Here is a 16,242-nt window from a genome sequence, read left to right as displayed (position 1 = left end):
ATGCTATAAACTTGGGGATTTGACCCACGTGGAAACTTGAATGCAGATTTAAAACATCGTTTAAAATGTGGTAGAATTGAATTAAGTTATCTCACTTGGAGATACTGTGCCATGTTGAAGTTTTTAAATGTTAAGGGAGGGCAGGGTAGAGTCTTGTGCTTTTGTCTTGACTAATAAGAAAATGTTGGAAGGGATATGTGCAATAAAAATATCCAATTTAATCAAAATGGATTTAGCACTTTGGGGTCTAAATTCAGATCTCATTCTAGTTTGGTTTATTTTAATTCTTAATTGATGTACATCAATTTACATGTTGTAGTTGGTTGAAATAAAACTGGCATTTCTCATTCTTTGTTGATCCTTGTCAGGTTCCTTTAACTCAGTGGTCGCCAACCAGTGGGCCAGGGACCACTGGTGGTCTGTGAGAAAATTCTGGTGGTCCACAAAGAAATGTCACCCCCAAAGCAATTAATCCAGGCTGTGCAGGAACACAAGGCTTGCATTGCGAACAACACGATAGTGAGGGGAGGGGGAAAGAAAGGAGGGGGGAACTTGCCTTTCTCGCCCCACGCGCCTGGCCTGGCCACCAGGCTGCTTCTTTCTGCTTCTTTCTTCTTGTGCTTTTGGCTGCACACAAGAAAAGCAGCAAAAATCTTTTTTCTCCCCCAAACTCCATTAGAAATGAGTCTTTGGGACTCTGCAAGGCCTCCTGCTCCAAGAGGCTGCATTGGCAAAGATTCATTTCTGGTGGAGTTTGGGGGAGAGAAAGAAAGACTTCTGCTGCTTTCCTTGCATGAAGCCAAAAGTCTCTCTCTCTCTCTCTCTCTCTCTCTCCCAAGAACGGAGCTGGAGATGGTATCCTGTGATCCCAAATAAAGAATGATCAATCGGTAGGAAAACGGGGTGGGGAATTTTCCTGCAGGCTTTTGGGGGGATTTTCCCAGGGTCTGTGGTCCGCGGGATATAGAATTATGAGTTTGGTGGTCGCTGAGGTCCAAAAGGTTGGCGACCCCTGCTTTAACTAATGAGACATTTAATAGTAGTGGATAGGACAAAATATGCTTAAGGGAGGAAGTGTATTTGTTAATTGAGGCATGTGTGAAATGTGAAAGTTTATTATATGTTTGCTGATGTAGAGAAGCACATTAAGAGAACAGACATGAATTATGGATTGTTCTCCATGAATATGGAGTTGAAAGTTGATTGCTGTATGTGATAAAGGAGTATAGGATGGACATAAAGCATGAGTAGAGAGTAAATGGAATGCTTAGCAAATGATTTAAAGTTAAAGAACTTAGAATAACTTTGTCACTTCAAATGTACACTAATTGGCATACTTTGAAATGAAATTCCATTGTTATACAGCTCTCAAAGGGTCACTACCTCCAATATACGCTACATAAACATGACTAAATAAATAAATAAATGAATACAAAATTATGCATATACCCACATATATGATATGACACAGAGAAACAACACAGTCTGGCTTGGATGTATACATGTACATGGCACAAAAGTGAATCTTCCGTGGTTACCAGACGGATGGCATAAAGAACAAAGCTGTTACAGAATCTAGTAGTCCTGCTAGAAATACTTTGAAACCTCCTCCCAGAGGGGAACAACAGAAACATACCGTAAAGTGGGTATGTGAGGTTTCTAACAATGCTTTGAGCTCTAAGCACATAGTGCCATGATGGCGAACCTATGGCATGCATGCTGGAAGTGGCATGCAGAGCCATCTCTTCGGGCACGCCAGCCATCGGCCATTGCTCTTCTGGGTTTCAGCGCATGCATGTGTGACGGTCAGCTGGTCTTCGCATGTGCTGGAGCGCCAGAAACCGGAAAAACAACTTTCCGGCACACATGCGTGCAATGGCCAGCTGATCTTTGTGTGCACATGCACGTTAGAAACCGGAAGACCAGGTGGCCGACGCGCATGTGTGCACCAGGAAGATCAGCTTCCAGTTTCTGGTGCTCCTACGCACGCATGCACACTCCCATTTCGGCACTCGGTGCTGAAAAGGTTTGCCACCACTGACATAGCACTTATAAGCAGTACCCTAAATCAGGGGTCCCCAACCACCGGTCCCTGGACCGGTACCGGTCCGTGGAACATTTTCTACCGGGCCGCCGGTTTGCTGGGCGCCGCCATCTTGTTTCGATGAGAAAGGTTTTTTTAAAGACTCCAATTTTTCTTCTTTCCTTTCTCCCAAAATGAAAATACGAAAAATGAACTGCATAAAGTTCTGCTACAGCAGGCATTCGTTCCCCCAAAAAGGAACTCACAAATTACAGAACAAAAAAAAAAGAGAGGTAGGACCAGGATATAGGCAGACGCAAAACTTTATATGCAAAAAATAGCCAATCTGGGCGGTTAGCCCTGAGGTAAGTGTGGTGGGGCGGGGAATGGTAACAGCTGGCATGCATTTTTCAAAAGAACCACACAGGCTGCTGAGCCCTGGACAGAAAGAGTGAGCCGAGTAACATTTTGTTGCTTCCTGATTGACTAATTTCAAGCTCCCGGCTGCACTGATCGGGCAGGGCCGTGTCGCTCCCGTGACCTCCAGGCGCGAGATTAAATTCAAACGGCCGTGTAGGAGGATATCAGGGAGTCGGTTGCGCCGCTTCTGCGGGAGAATCTTTTCATTGCAAGGCAAGCGGGTGGGTAAGCGCCGTGAGGTGGGGGGGGTCAGATGGGGTGCCGCTGTTAAAAAAAAGAAAAACTGAGCGAAAACAAATTTAATTTGGATTTAGTAGAAGTTTTCCACTTTGTTGGATGGGTTCTAGTTGAACAAATGAAGCCGAAAAAGGGGGCTCTTGCTTTGGGGTCGCTCAGCTCGCCTTGCCTTGTCATGTCTGCTGATGTCGGTACCGGGCCGCGGATCATTTTGTGATGCCGGTACCGGGCCGTGGCACAAAAAAGGTTGAGGGCCACTGCCCTAAATAACAGGAAGCGAGCTTCTTATAACCTTCTCGGCTGTCCTAACCACTCTCTGTAGGGACTTTCTATCTGAGGCACTGCAGCCACCAAACCAAAGAGGGATGCAGTTTATTAAAACACTCTCAATTGTGCCTCTGTAAAAACAGGACTAAAATTAGGAAGTGTAATGCCCTTTTAGTTGTTTAATGTATTAATGGGTGAATGTATTAGGAATACCTGTAGAAATATTAGAGATGTGTTAGTTGGGGTTATCAGTGTCTGCACACTTTTGTATGCAGTTAAACTTATTTTGAAGACCAAAATATTGAAAACACTACAATTCAGCCAAATAAAAACAAAGGGCAAAAGACCAGAGAATTAACAGAATTTGCAGACTGACTGAGCAGAAGTAAATCAATCAAGAAATCCTTCTCAAGATAATCCAAATCCTTCTCAAGATAATCATAAACAAAATAGGGTGACCTGCCTAGATATTTCTTTAGTGAGAGTACAATTATCCCAATTTAGTCACCTTGTTGTTTGTTTTATTGCTTTTAAACTGCTCAGAATAATTTGACAAGTGGGAAGTCATAGAAATGTGCTAAATGAATGAATAAGTAGGTTTTTTTTCTGGTAATAAAAATAGAATGTTCTCACCAGATCAGTCACGATGGAAAATTAATAGGTTGCAACCAACTGATAAAAATAACAATGCAATAGTATTTGCAAAACTCTCTTGTGTATGCCATCTGGACAGCAGCCCAGGAAATCACGGGGCAATATATTAACCATCAGTGGCAAGGCACTTAGTCTAAATAGTGGGAATGTTCTTTTTTGTGCGACAGAAAGGATATTATAATTAACTATGGAGAGAGGTCTACCACAAAGATCACAGTTGCTGCTAACTCTATTCAGTTCCAAGTCATTAACTGTGGCAAAAAAGGTCATAAAATGAGGCAAAACCAGAGGTGGTATCCAGCAGGTTCTGAACAGTTCTGGAGAACCGGTAGCGGGAATTTTGAGTAGTTTGGAGAACCGGCAAATCCCACCTCTGACTGGAGAAGATTTTACAGTATCCTTCCCCTGCCACCCCCACCAAGCCATGCCCACAGAACCGGTGATAAATTTTTTTGAATCCCACCACTGGGCGAAACTCACTTAACAAATGTTTCACTTAACAAAAGAAATTTGGGGCTCAATTGTAGCCATAAGTCGAGGACTACCTGTATTGTACAATGTCTTGGGAAACAAGTTTGGTTCTCCGGATCCTCCTGAATACCATCCACAAAGGGCATAACAGATTCCAAGATCATTTAAGCAACCTCAAGGTTTTGGCAGTACACAACTAATGGGGACGGTGGGGGGGGACGGGACGGGGGACATGATTTAAAATGTTCACTCGCTGAAAACAAGGAGGAAATTTGAGGGAATTCAATAGAATATGGTTTGGTGGGGAGGGAGAACTGCTGGACGCCTTTCCCCACTGTTTGACATTTCAGACGTTGCCTTCAGACGTTGTGGGTGCTTCATCACTGGAGGTTTTTAAGAAGAGACTGCACAGCCATTTGTCTGAAATAGTATAGGCAGGGTCTCCTGATTGAGCAGGGGGCTGGACTAGAAGACCTTCAAGGCTCCTTCCAGCTCTATTCTGATTCTACTCCTTGCAAGCTGCACGTGTAACTCCAGACCTCCCGCTGTCCCCGCCCGGAGGACTCTCCACAGTTACAGCCAAGAACCGGAAGTCTCGCTGGGAAAAGCAGCGGGACGTCTGACAGGAGCCCTCGCCGACCTTCTCGGTGCGCAGGCGTAGTTAGGGACTCGGCTCGCCAAGTTCACGCCGGGTCTGCAGCTGGCGTACCATTTCCTCCTTCGGTCAAGGAGACTAGAGACGTGCGCCTGCGCAATAGTTAGCGCAGGCGTCGTGGCCTTTTTAAGCCGGCTGAAGAGGCGGCGGCGGAGTTCGCTGCTCAAGGGGCTCGCGGGCTGGCGGGTGGGGGGCGGGAGGAAGGTGGGTTACTGGCGCGTGGAAGGCGCCTGCCTCGCGCTCGCGCGCCATGTACCAGCGGAGCCCGAAGGCGGCCCTGCGCGTGGGCGCCCGCTGCTCCTGGAGGTGGGACGGCAGCAGCAGCAGCAGCCCGTTCCGCCTATGCCCGGGCGACTCGGCGCGCTGTTGCCACCCGGCGCGGTTGCGGCCGCGGGTGAGTGAAAGGCGGCGGGGGAACCGGGCGTGGTCGGCCATCCCCGATCCTCGCGGGAAAGAAGGGCAGATCTGCAAGGAGCAAGCGTGCTGGGAAGCGTGAAGGGGTGGGGGACGGGACACCGGCGGACCGCGGAGAAGACAGAAGCAATTGGATCCTTTGCAAAAAACAAAAAAAAAACCCTGGCTGAGATCGCGAACCGATCGGTCACTATTGCAGACCTCCCTTGCGGGGGATCGGCGGTGCTGGGCTGGATGGACAAAACCTTGGTTTTGATCGGGTTAGAATTGCCCCGGTTGAGCTCGGGAGGATTATAACGCGGTTGAAATGTGCCGGTTGGCTAAAAGGTTGCCCGGGACTTCACGCATCCTTCTCCGGTGACAGCTCGCCCGGCTGATCCGTCGAAGCTCTGCTGTCGCTGCAAGGATGTGTAACCTGCGGGTAAAAGCGGTTTCATCTACCGCTTGGAAAAATCTTAAGAGGTGTGCCTGGCAGTGTTCCCAAAAGTTGCTCCTCGGTGGTGGATGTCACCCCAGGGGCAGTGATTAAATCTTGGCACAATACAGGATTAGCCGTATTGAATGAAATTCGTTTTTGTCTTGCAGCACGGCTGCTTACAGGCCATTGAAAGATCACAGATAGTCAAAGAAAACAACAATTAACAGTGCAAAGTCTTGCTTTGGAATGTATTCCATTCCTGTTTCTGGTCAAATCAGCCTATGAGTTAGGAACCTCAGTCTGTACTTGCTTTGTGCTCATTAAAGTTATTTTTTTTGCCTACAAAATGGTTGCTGGGTTCTTGCCTTATGTTAGATTTGACTTTCATTTTCATGAGCCAATTTTAAATTCTTATTTCTTTAATTTATTTTATCCTGTACCATGCAGAAATGTTCTTGTTATGACACACCACAGTTCTGAGATGATTTCTTCTCTCAAAATAGAATAAATTATGGCACATAGCATATCTTGTGGTTGGTCCTTAATAATTAAAAAAAAAAGCCAACCAACCAAATAGGACATGTATTTAAATATCAAAGTTTTTTTTTCTTAATTACCAAAATTATTCTATAAAATAATGAGTTCTGTGCTCTGTATGCATTACCCAGATAAAAACAAACTTCCTTTTCCACAAAGAAAGCTTGTCACTGTGCAGGCTGGTCAGGTGAGATCAGACAGCCCAGGAAAATAAGCTGAATAATAATAAATAATAAAAATAAGCCTTTCAGGAATGCCAAGGACAATATACAATGTTTTTGATAATTAGTTTCATTATTATGAAATCTATCTCTCTTTTTTTTTAAGGATGTGGCTGCCTCCTGGGATAAATTACCTCCTGAGCTTATCTCTTCTACGTCAGTAAGACTCACTTTCCACTCTCTATTCTCCAAGAAGCTGTCAGAGGCTGCCCCTCACCTTCCAGCTCTGTCTCACCCTTCTTACTGTACTATAATAAATTATGGACTGAAATTCAGCAGCCTGGAGACCAGGCCCCTTTTCCAACCAGCTGTTCCCTCCCTCCCTGAAAGCATGGAAGATGCCATCATTTTGGAGAAGGGGAGGCAGGAGGATAGCCTAAGGGTACAGCCTAGTGAAGGACTGGACAGTGCTTCTTTAGACTCCTTGTATAGTCTGTTTCATGGCTGGCATTTGCAATCACCTTTTCAGACTTCGGAGGCAGCACCCGCATCCCTTACGCCTTTCCAAGCCACATCTGGGGCTCCCTCCCCAGTCACTTCGCCTACTAGCAGTAACCGCGACATGGAGGAGCATCTCGAAGTCATGCACCAGAAATTACGGGAAGAGGTACTAGTGTTGCAATTTTGCTGTTTAGGGAAATAGATTTTTTTTTTCCTTTGTAGAATGGCAGGGAGACTATTTTATTATGAACTTGGCATTGGATAGTTATGGGAGAGACAGTTTTGTCAAGTATACCTTGGGCAAATGAGAGAGTTATGGTTTGTGGTCCATTGTTTGTACTGAGGTTCAAGCAATTCCTAAGAAAGAGGTGATCTTTTCTAACCTCATCTACTCATGAATTACTGTCTTCTATAAGTTGTGCCAGCAGCCAGAAATGGAAAAATACATATTTTAAGTACCTTATCATAAAATATGATTTTTAGAGTAACTGGTAAATTGCTTGTAAGTATGTAAGTATAACTTAATGACAAATTCTTTCTCTTCAGTCTTGTTTTAAAATAAAATAAAAAATCCTTTCTTTCTATGAGGTATATTTAAATAGATTACTGGCTTGGTCAATGACTATGCTACAAAATGTCAGTTATAAGAGATTCCAAGATCCCAAAATCTTTTTGGATCGCTTCATAAGCTACTATCTATCTTAATGTTTTGCTTTGGACTGGTAAAATAAGCTTTATTAGGAATCCTCATTCATCAATTTGAATAACTTTTAAAGAAAGAACAGAATGTTTGTGTTCTGGTGTGTTTTTATCCCTTTGTTGCAATTTGTAGAATAGCACTAATGTGGTTTTTTAATTATTTGCCTTAGCACACCTGCATTTCCTAATCACCAGAGAAAGAGTAATGATTTTTGCTTTAGTCATATCCTATACAAGACTCAATATGGTTGTTTAATATTTGTGATTTGCAATAAACCTCCGAGTCATTGAAGTTATAATGAAGCTGTTCATTCTAATATTGTATAAAAAATTACTTAAGACAATTATTTGAGTAGGCCTTGTAGTTCAAAGCATGCTAAATCTGCAGGTAAAAGGATTACATAGCAGATGATTATGTGGTTTATTAATGTAAAAAAAATATTTGACTTCATAGACTAATGGTTCAATGTGTTGCAAAGCAGTTTTGTGTATCTTAAACACCTAAATTATTTTATATGTGGAATAGGAGGTCTAGAAATATATTGCACTAAACTTGAAAGCTTGCAGAAACAGAATTTATCTTAAGGGGAGTTTATTATCACTCTTTTCTGCAAGGAGGTTGAAATTTTGATTTGGTTTCCAAAAATATCCCCAAAAGGTCTTGATTTATGCACATTTATATTCCACCCAATCCTACAATAGTGGAAAATTATTTGTGCAGTCCAAGAGGCTGATGCATGCACTTCATGAAAGCATATAGGATCGCAACATGTTTTATTAACTAATTATTGATACAACACGCATTCATGAATAAGAAGCAAGATTGTGAAATCTGCATTCCTATTTGTGGAAAGTTGAGGCATTAGATCAGGGGTCTTCCAACTTGACAGGTTTAAGACTTGTGGACTTCAACTCACAGAATTCCTCCTCCAGTCATGTTAGCTCAGGAATTCTGGGAGTTGAAACCCACAAGTCTTAAACTTGCCAAGTTTGAAGACCCTTGACTTAGAATGTAACAAGAATTAGTTTTGTCTATACTGGACAGAATATAGGCAGAAAACTCTGAAAGCAAAATGTTGTCAATGGACTTCTGAGAATCTATGAGTTCTAAATTCCTCACTTTGGTTTGCTCTTCTTCTCTCTCCCATCCCTCCAGTTACCAGGCTTTTTTACGAGGACTCATAATTTTGCAATGTATTCCCAGGACGTAGAATTCATCAACGAGATTCTGCATCTGAAAACACGGTCAGTGTTGAATCAGGGAGGAGGGTGGGAAGTTAGAATATCCGATGGCTGGATTGTCTGTCCTTCAATGAATATGAAAAGTTCCATAATATCTTTAGGCTTATAGAGAGAAATTCAGTCTACACCAGGGGTGTCAAACTAGCGGCCTGCGGGCCAGATGTGTCACATGCAGGCCATGCCCACCTCAAATCCGCGTAGGAAAAAAAACATCGTGATATATCACGTGACTTCAATGTGACGCGGTGAGTTTGACACCTGTGGTCTACGCATATGTAAGAGATCTAACCATTGGAGAGCTGGGCACATTTTTTTCCTCATGAAAAGTTTCCCAGATCTAACTACAATTTATAGTTGGGCCTTGATTCTAGAAGACAGGAAACTATGGTCAGTGTATCTGATCCACAAAGAACAATCTTTGCAAAACAGCGCCAGTCGTGAGGAGAATGTAATAACTTGCCCTCTTTTCAGTATATGTTTTTTTTTATGTATTAAATGTGTACAATATTTTCCTTCCCCCACTTCCGTTGCCCATAGTTGAGGGGGGAGGGGAGACTTCTTTTACACCCTCTAGCCAGGGGTGCGATTCAGGTGAACCAGTCAGTTCTGGCGGATCAGTTGGCTCCGCCCACCCACCCCTGCTCTAGTCTGTCCTATATTTCCGTGTTTTGCAGCTCAGCTGCTTCGCGCAGCACAGTGGATTGCCGCGTGAATCCGCTGTTTTTACTCACCAGGGCTGCAGCAGAAGGTAAGTTTTAGAGCTGAAAATGGATGGTTTTCAAATGCACACGTGCCAGTGAAGCAAACCAGTTGTTAATACCGGTTGAACCCCACCACTGCCTCTAGCCTTCTCCCCATTTATATAAAGGTAAAGAATTCTATTTATGGGGACAATTATTAGTAATCACATTCGGTATAGGAAAGAAGGTGTCTGTAATTTTTTAATAACAAATTATACATTTTCTTAGCCATATAAAATGTGATAATTAACAATTGGCATGACAGGAAGGGCAAAAGACTGATCGAGGGAGCATCTGGGATGGTTTCCTAGAGATCCTGAATGATTCTTTGCAACCTTGGCCAGTGAAGCAACTACCTTATCTAATTAATGATTTCATGAACAGCACTGATGCTGAAAGAAAACCTGCTAATCCACCACCACCCCCTTTTATCTAAGAACATATTGTAGGAGGCAGCTGCATAAAGAAGAGTCATGGGCCATCACTTTGTACTGATGTGGCATTTTGTCAATTGCTACAATAACTACTAAACTCTCTGCTTTACAGTTTTTCTGAAAAATGTGTTTTATTGCTTTTGCTGAAAACTGGCCCGTAGTGAACAGTTGATTCACTGCCACATTTGCGTTGTGACTGCTGCAAAAAGGACTGTAAAACCGGGTCAAATGTTATGGACCCACTTTACAATCATCACTACTTATGACTATAATGGGCAGGTTCCATTACAGTTGTAAGTCAAGTTCTACCTGTAGTCCAGGGGTCCCCAAACTCTAGTGGGCCGTGCAGTGTTTGCAACTGGCCACGGGAACGGGTGAGCATGCACGCACCTCACCACTTGGGTGAGCAGCGGGCGAGCGCATGCACATGTGCTTCATTTGCGTGAGCTGTGTGCATGCATGCTTGCCCGCTACATGGAACCATCTTCTCTCTCCCTTTCCTACACAAACTCAGAAAGGTTGGGGAACTCTGTTGTAGTCAACTGTCTTACATGGGATAAAACGGGTGTCAGGTGAAACTCCATTCAAAATCCAAGAAAGAAAACCTTAGACTCCACTGTTATAGAGAAAAGGACTTTTACTGAAAATTGAAGTGGTAGCATCAGAAGAATGCAAGACCTGAGGCAATAGGCGCGAAAATCACATATAGAAAGTTATCCCATGAGTTCAAACTGACCATTCAATCTGAGGTGCGTATAATGTCATTTGGGGCATCTTCAGGTGGCGCCTCACACATCTGGTGTGCCAAGACGGTTGACCTTGGCTTAGGCAGATAAGGGGCTCCATCTGCCTAGGCATAGTCAAGAAAACATCCCAACTTTTACATTTCACCAACTTAAACCTCCAGCATCCTTCCCGCCAAGAAACCCAACTATTCTTCCCTCCCCCCGTTTCTATGGCAGCCAGAAAGACAAGCAGAAGAAGGATTCTTGGAGGCTGACCGTGGGAGTTTTGTACCTCCCGCTGCCTTAAGAAAGTTCAAAACATTCTCAAAGATCCATCTCATCCTGGGCACCCTATTTTTGAACTATTACCATCTGGCAGACGGTACAGGATAATAAAAACAAGGACAAATAGGCTGAAAACCAGCTTCTATCCCAGGGCAGTAACTCTATTGAATTCTACTGTATAGTGCAATATTAATGCAATATCAGGGGGTTTCAATTCAATGTATAGAATGTGAAGGATGTCTGTTTATTTTCATAGTCGTAATGTACACTGAAGATGGTATTTAATCTCATTGTACGAGGTGCAATGACAATAAAGTAAACTAAATAGGAAATAGATGTTTAAGGCATAATTTGATGTATGTGGGAAATCCACAGTGAGAGAATTATTTAAACATTCATTGATGTATAGATAAGGAAGTGTAGGTAGTCCTTGATTGACAAGGATATTTGTTGTGTGACCATTCTAAGTTACAATGTCACTGAAAAAAAATGGACTTATGACCGTTTTTCACACTTACGATCCATGGTCACGTGATAAACATTCAGCCATTTGGAAACTGAACAAAATTTATGACGGTAGCAGGTCACCTTTTGCGACGTTCTGACAATCAGAGTCAATGGGGAAGCTGGATAACTTCACAACCGTGTTACTAACTTAACAATTGCAGTGATTCACTCAACAGGACTGGCAAGAAAGGTTGTAAAATGGGGCAAAATTCACTTAACAAATGTCTCACTTAGCAACAGAAAGTTTGGGCTTAGTTGTGTTCGTAAGTCGAGGACTACCTGTAGCTTTTTCCACAGTGAGGTGACACAGGAGATCCCTATTCGAACCATTCTCTTCTTACTTCTACCACCAGTGGCCTAATGATATATCAACTGGCTGTTGTCTTGTGCCGTTTTGTGGCCTGGAACTATTTTGTTCATATGCACCTAGAGGTGATGAAGGTGACACAACATCCTGAGAACTGGAGTATCCAAGTGCGGTGGCGGATTAGAGGACTGCCTTTCCACATCTTCCTGATGCGTTTCTTCAGGAATAAACCTGAATTTTACAGGTGAGGCACCTCCAATGGGATAGTAATCCTTAAGATTGAAATAGAAAAGCAGGCATAGAATGCCCTAGTTTTGCTTCTTTCTAACTCTTCTGAGATATTTCTCTGGAGTCCTTGGTGCCCTCTGAGCTTGGTTGTTTTCCTGCAGATATTTCATTACCCAACTAGTAAGTAAACCTCTTCAGCGCTAGTCCTCTAGCACTGATGATGTTATCTAGTTGGGTAATGAAATGTCTGCAAGAAAGCAACCAAGCTCAGAGAACACCAAGGACTCCAACAATTCAACCCTGAGCTACAAATATTTATTTTTCTACTGATTTACTATTCCCTTTTGGCATCAGGACTGGTCTTCGGAATCCTTCCTTAATATGGGCGGATTTGTTATGCTTATTGGCCTGTGATATAAGTGCAATTAAAATTAATCCAGCTGTTTAGGACAGAGTAAAATAGATACCCAAAACACATTATAATTCTACTGCTGTATTCGTCTAAGGCGGACAGCAGAATGTGGGTCTTGCTTGGCTAATTTTCATTTTAATTCCTCTTCTAGAGTTTACGATGCCTATTCCACTTTCTTCTTAAATCCACAAGGGTTAATTAAGTGTCACAAAGTAAGCAAGGTGAGTTCCTGAGCGGGAACAGTGTTGAAGGAGGTGATACTGATGTGATTTCGAATTACCCTTCCCCAAAGTCTTGGCAAGAAAGCAAGTGTGTAGAAACCAACTTGGTGTTTTCTTTCCTTTCAGCTCATGCCCTCCCAGCCACTTCAGAACAAGCTAAAAAATCTTGCTGTAGCCTCCTTGCTGGGCCTGGAGCTGTCAGACCAGAGGCCATCACTTTTGCCGTGGCTAGTTAGCAGCAGCAAAGGGCATCAGGAGTCTATAGGGGATAGTTAAAGCCTTGACTCTCCTGTCAACACCTCTCTTGATTCATCTACCTGCCTGATAAGGAGGATGCCACTAAACAACTCATTGTATATCTGTGTTTTTTCTGTATAGTGTGGATGTTGCCCCATGTTGGTGCTGTTAAATTGCACTAGTAAGTGCTGTAAAGATGATTGCAATCTAATATTGTACATAATAAAAAAAAAGTTTACATTGGAAGAGTGTCTAGTTGTGCCTTAGGCTAAAGATACTGCCAGGAGGCAATTAATTTCACCTCCATTCATCTGTAAGGAGATCAGAGGCCTGGTAACCATAAAGCATCACCATGAAGTCCCTACCCCCAAATCTTTCTTCATAGACGTATAAGCAGAGTTGGTTTCCTTTGACGGGAGCTCTTGCTATCCAGGCTGTTTGGGATGTGAAAGAAGGAATGGAGGAGGAGTGTCACAATGAACCTATGAAGAAGATGGTGAAGCAAAATGGAATTTAAAAAGCCAGTAGGAAAAACGAAAGGAGTAAAAACATACTGAAAAAGGGCTACCCCACTTAGACTGCAAAAATTCAGATGAAAGCTATTGCACAGGACTTTTCTGTGTCTCGCTGCTGCCTGGATATTTGCAGCTCTGATCTTACAGCTCTAAAAAAACAGATAACCATTATTCCACCAGCATCTTTAATTTCTGAAGATTGAATTCCATATAAAACTTACTCCCTTTGAGTCAGGTTTGACTCCTGTCCGCGTAATTCTTTGGCCAGTTTTTTCAGAAAATGTGTTTGCCATTGCCTTCTTCCTAGAGCCTGAGACACATGTATGGATGGGTGGTGAAATAGAGCTACAAAGGCTGTACAGACTTGTCGGATCTGACTCAGAGGGGAAAGCTGAACAGCTGACAAGGAGTGGGAATGTGGCTCGGTTGGCTGTGGAAGAAACTGGGGAAGGGCAAAGTCCAGCTGGGCAGAGCAGGGAAGAGGTAGGGGAGAGGTAGAACAAGGGAGAGGTAGAGCAAGGGAGAGGGAATTCAGAGGAAGATCCAGGCCCATCCCCTCTTCATCCTAAGGCATGCAGGGAGGAACGGAGAAGGGAACAACATGAGTTGTGTGGCTTATGGGAGGAAAGGGCCCTGATTCCCATTAGCTGCAGCTGGGAACACAGTATATAAAAGAGGAAGCTGCACACAGCAAGTTGTTGGGAGCAAACATGAATTTATCTGGTATCGTCATGGCTTATCTGTGTTCCTGGCGTCTTCCCAACTCTGAGTTTTGCCGGGCTTTCAAGTCTGAAATTCCTTCTCCTGTCCTGTCAAGTTAATTACTTCAGCTTGGTTTGTTTGGATTTTTAGTTACAGTTTGTGTGTACCTTGTTTTTGACTGAATTTTCTATAGTTAAAGGCTGTTCCTGGGAGAGTTTTTCTTCAGCCGAAGGTAACCTGGACATTGGGGGCAAAGTTGGAGATAATAAAAGAACTCTTCTTGCTTATTTGACTGTGTTGCTTATTTGACTATGTTGCCATGCCCCGAGTCATCACTGTGATAGTGACCATTCAAAGTTACAATGGCACTGAAAAAAGTGACTTATGACCATTTTTTACACGACGGTTGTAGGACCCCCATAGTCACGTGATCAAAATTCAGGCGCTTGGCAACTGATCATATTTATGACAGCTGCAGTGTCACATGGTTATGTGAACACCTTTTGTGGCCGCCTTATAAGCAAAGTCAATGGGGAAGCCAGGTTACCTTAACAACTGCAGGGATTCACTTAACAACTGTGGCATGGTAGGTTGTAAAAGGGGGCAAGCAAATGTCTCACTTAGCAATAGAACTTTTGGGCTAAATTGTGGTCATAAATCGACTACCCACATTTTCCTAATCTCTCCCATGCTCCAGTTCTACTGGTAAGATGTTGACCTTGTTGGTCTACTTCAATTCAGAATTGTCAGTGTTCCAGCTGACAAGAATGCTGTGTCGCTCAACTAAATATACAGATAGTCCTTGACTTGCAATCATTCATTTAGAGACTATTCCAAGTTACAACAGCACTAAAAGAAAAGTTTTTACACAACTGTTCCAGCATCCAGGAACTCAAAATTTGGGCATTGGCAACTGACATATCCCTGGGCAGAGGTGGTATTCAGCAGGTTCTGACCAGTTCTGGAGAACCGGTAGTGGAAATTTTGAGTAGTTCGGAGAACTGTCAAATCCCACCTCTGACTGGCCCTGCCCCCATCTATTCTCTGCCTACTGAGTCCCAGCTGATCGGCTGAGTCTTGTTTGGTTGGCCTGCATAGGAGAACGGAGCTGGAAAGCAGGTTGGTGGGGTGGGGAGGGAATGGGGATTTTACAGTATCCTTCCTCTGCCACACCCACCTAGCCACGCCGACCAAGCCATGCCATGTCCACAGAACCGGTAGTAAAAAAAATTTGAATCCCACCATTGTCCCTGGTTCATGTGGTCACCACTTGTAGCCTTCCCAGCCAGCTTCTGACAGCAAAGTCAATGGGGAAAGATTTGGTACACGTGATTCGTGTAAATGGCTGTAGCAAAAAAAGGTCATAAAATGAGGTGGAATTCATTTGACACCTGCTTCACTTAGCAACAAGTTTCAGGCTCAGTTGTTGTACATTTGAGGACTTAACCTGCATTTTGTTTTTAATATTATTCAACATTCCAATAATGATTTTATATTCAAAATTCCTTGAGAAAGCTACAAAAATGTTAGTTTTGCTGAGTTATAAATCTAATATTTAGTATAAACCCAATATCTAAAAGGCTAACTTTTCCGCAGGAATGAGGCTGTCGCTTTCATGCATTTAAAGCCCGGGGAGAACTGAAGAAAACAGAGCTTTGTTTGGGTTTGTTGCATAATACCCCTCTATCAAATGTCTCAGTCTGGAATGGAAAATTCCCTTCAGTCTGAATTTGTGGTAAGTGTTGCCGGTAGCATATTCTAAAAATTTTCCCAAAATTATTTTCAGAGTATGCTACTTACAACACATATCTGCATGCCATTCTATTTTATTAGCATCTTTGAACACACAAATTTGGGCTTTGTGGGAGGTGCATGGAATCAAACACACTACATACTACAAAGATTTTCTGCTTGCTGGTACTGAATTATGGAAAAGTTTATTTGATATACTGCTTTGATATATTAAGATTTCTAACAGGTGTGGGGATGCAGCTTCTCAGTATCAAGCATGGCTGGTTATTCTTGTTTATTACTCCCTCACCTAACAAAATAGAAAAAAATACCCAAAGTACTTATTTGCTTATTTTAATGGAACAGAAAAACTTACGCTGGGTTGATGCTGGGTTCAAAGTGCCCCAAACAGAATGAGGTTCAAGTGCCTACTCAGCCACAGAACTTATAGGAAGTCTTTATGCTAATAATTATATCCCAAAATTACAATGAGCAAGGA

The 16,242-nt window shown here is 43.0% G+C and overlaps 1 protein-coding gene across 2 annotated transcripts; it reads left to right on the top strand.

Moving 5' to 3' along the window:
• The first annotated feature begins 4,809 nt into the window (after positions 1–4,809).
• Positions 4,810–13,041, top strand: C2H6orf136 (chromosome 2 C6orf136 homolog). 2 transcript variants are annotated; one of them, XM_026685900.2, is made up of 6 exons: positions 4,810–5,121; positions 6,424–6,924; positions 8,614–8,702; positions 11,744–11,941; positions 12,489–12,558; positions 12,685–13,041. In XM_026685900.2, exons 1-6 carry the CDS (start codon positions 4,978–4,980, stop codon positions 12,832–12,834), a joined length of 1,152 nt encoding a protein of 383 aa, XP_026541685.1. In that variant the 5' UTR covers positions 4,810–4,977; the 3' UTR covers positions 12,835–13,041. The 2 variants fall into 2 exon arrangements, with proteins under 2 accessions (XP_026541685.1, XP_087810504.1); XM_087954378.1 differs by lacking the exon at positions 12,489–12,558 and having other exon boundaries at positions 4,834–5,121.
• Positions 13,042–16,242: the final 3,201 nt, after the last annotated feature.

Source organism: Notechis scutatus, chromosome 2 (assembly GCF_049901735.1).
Source record: "Notechis scutatus isolate UNSWTSFEM ecotype Mainland chromosome 2, rNotScu1.2, whole genome shotgun sequence".
NCBI lineage: Eukaryota > Metazoa > Chordata > Lepidosauria > Squamata > Elapidae > Notechis > Notechis scutatus.
The sequence above is the reverse complement of the archived record's forward strand: the minus strand, read 5'-3'. Positions and strand labels throughout refer to the sequence as shown.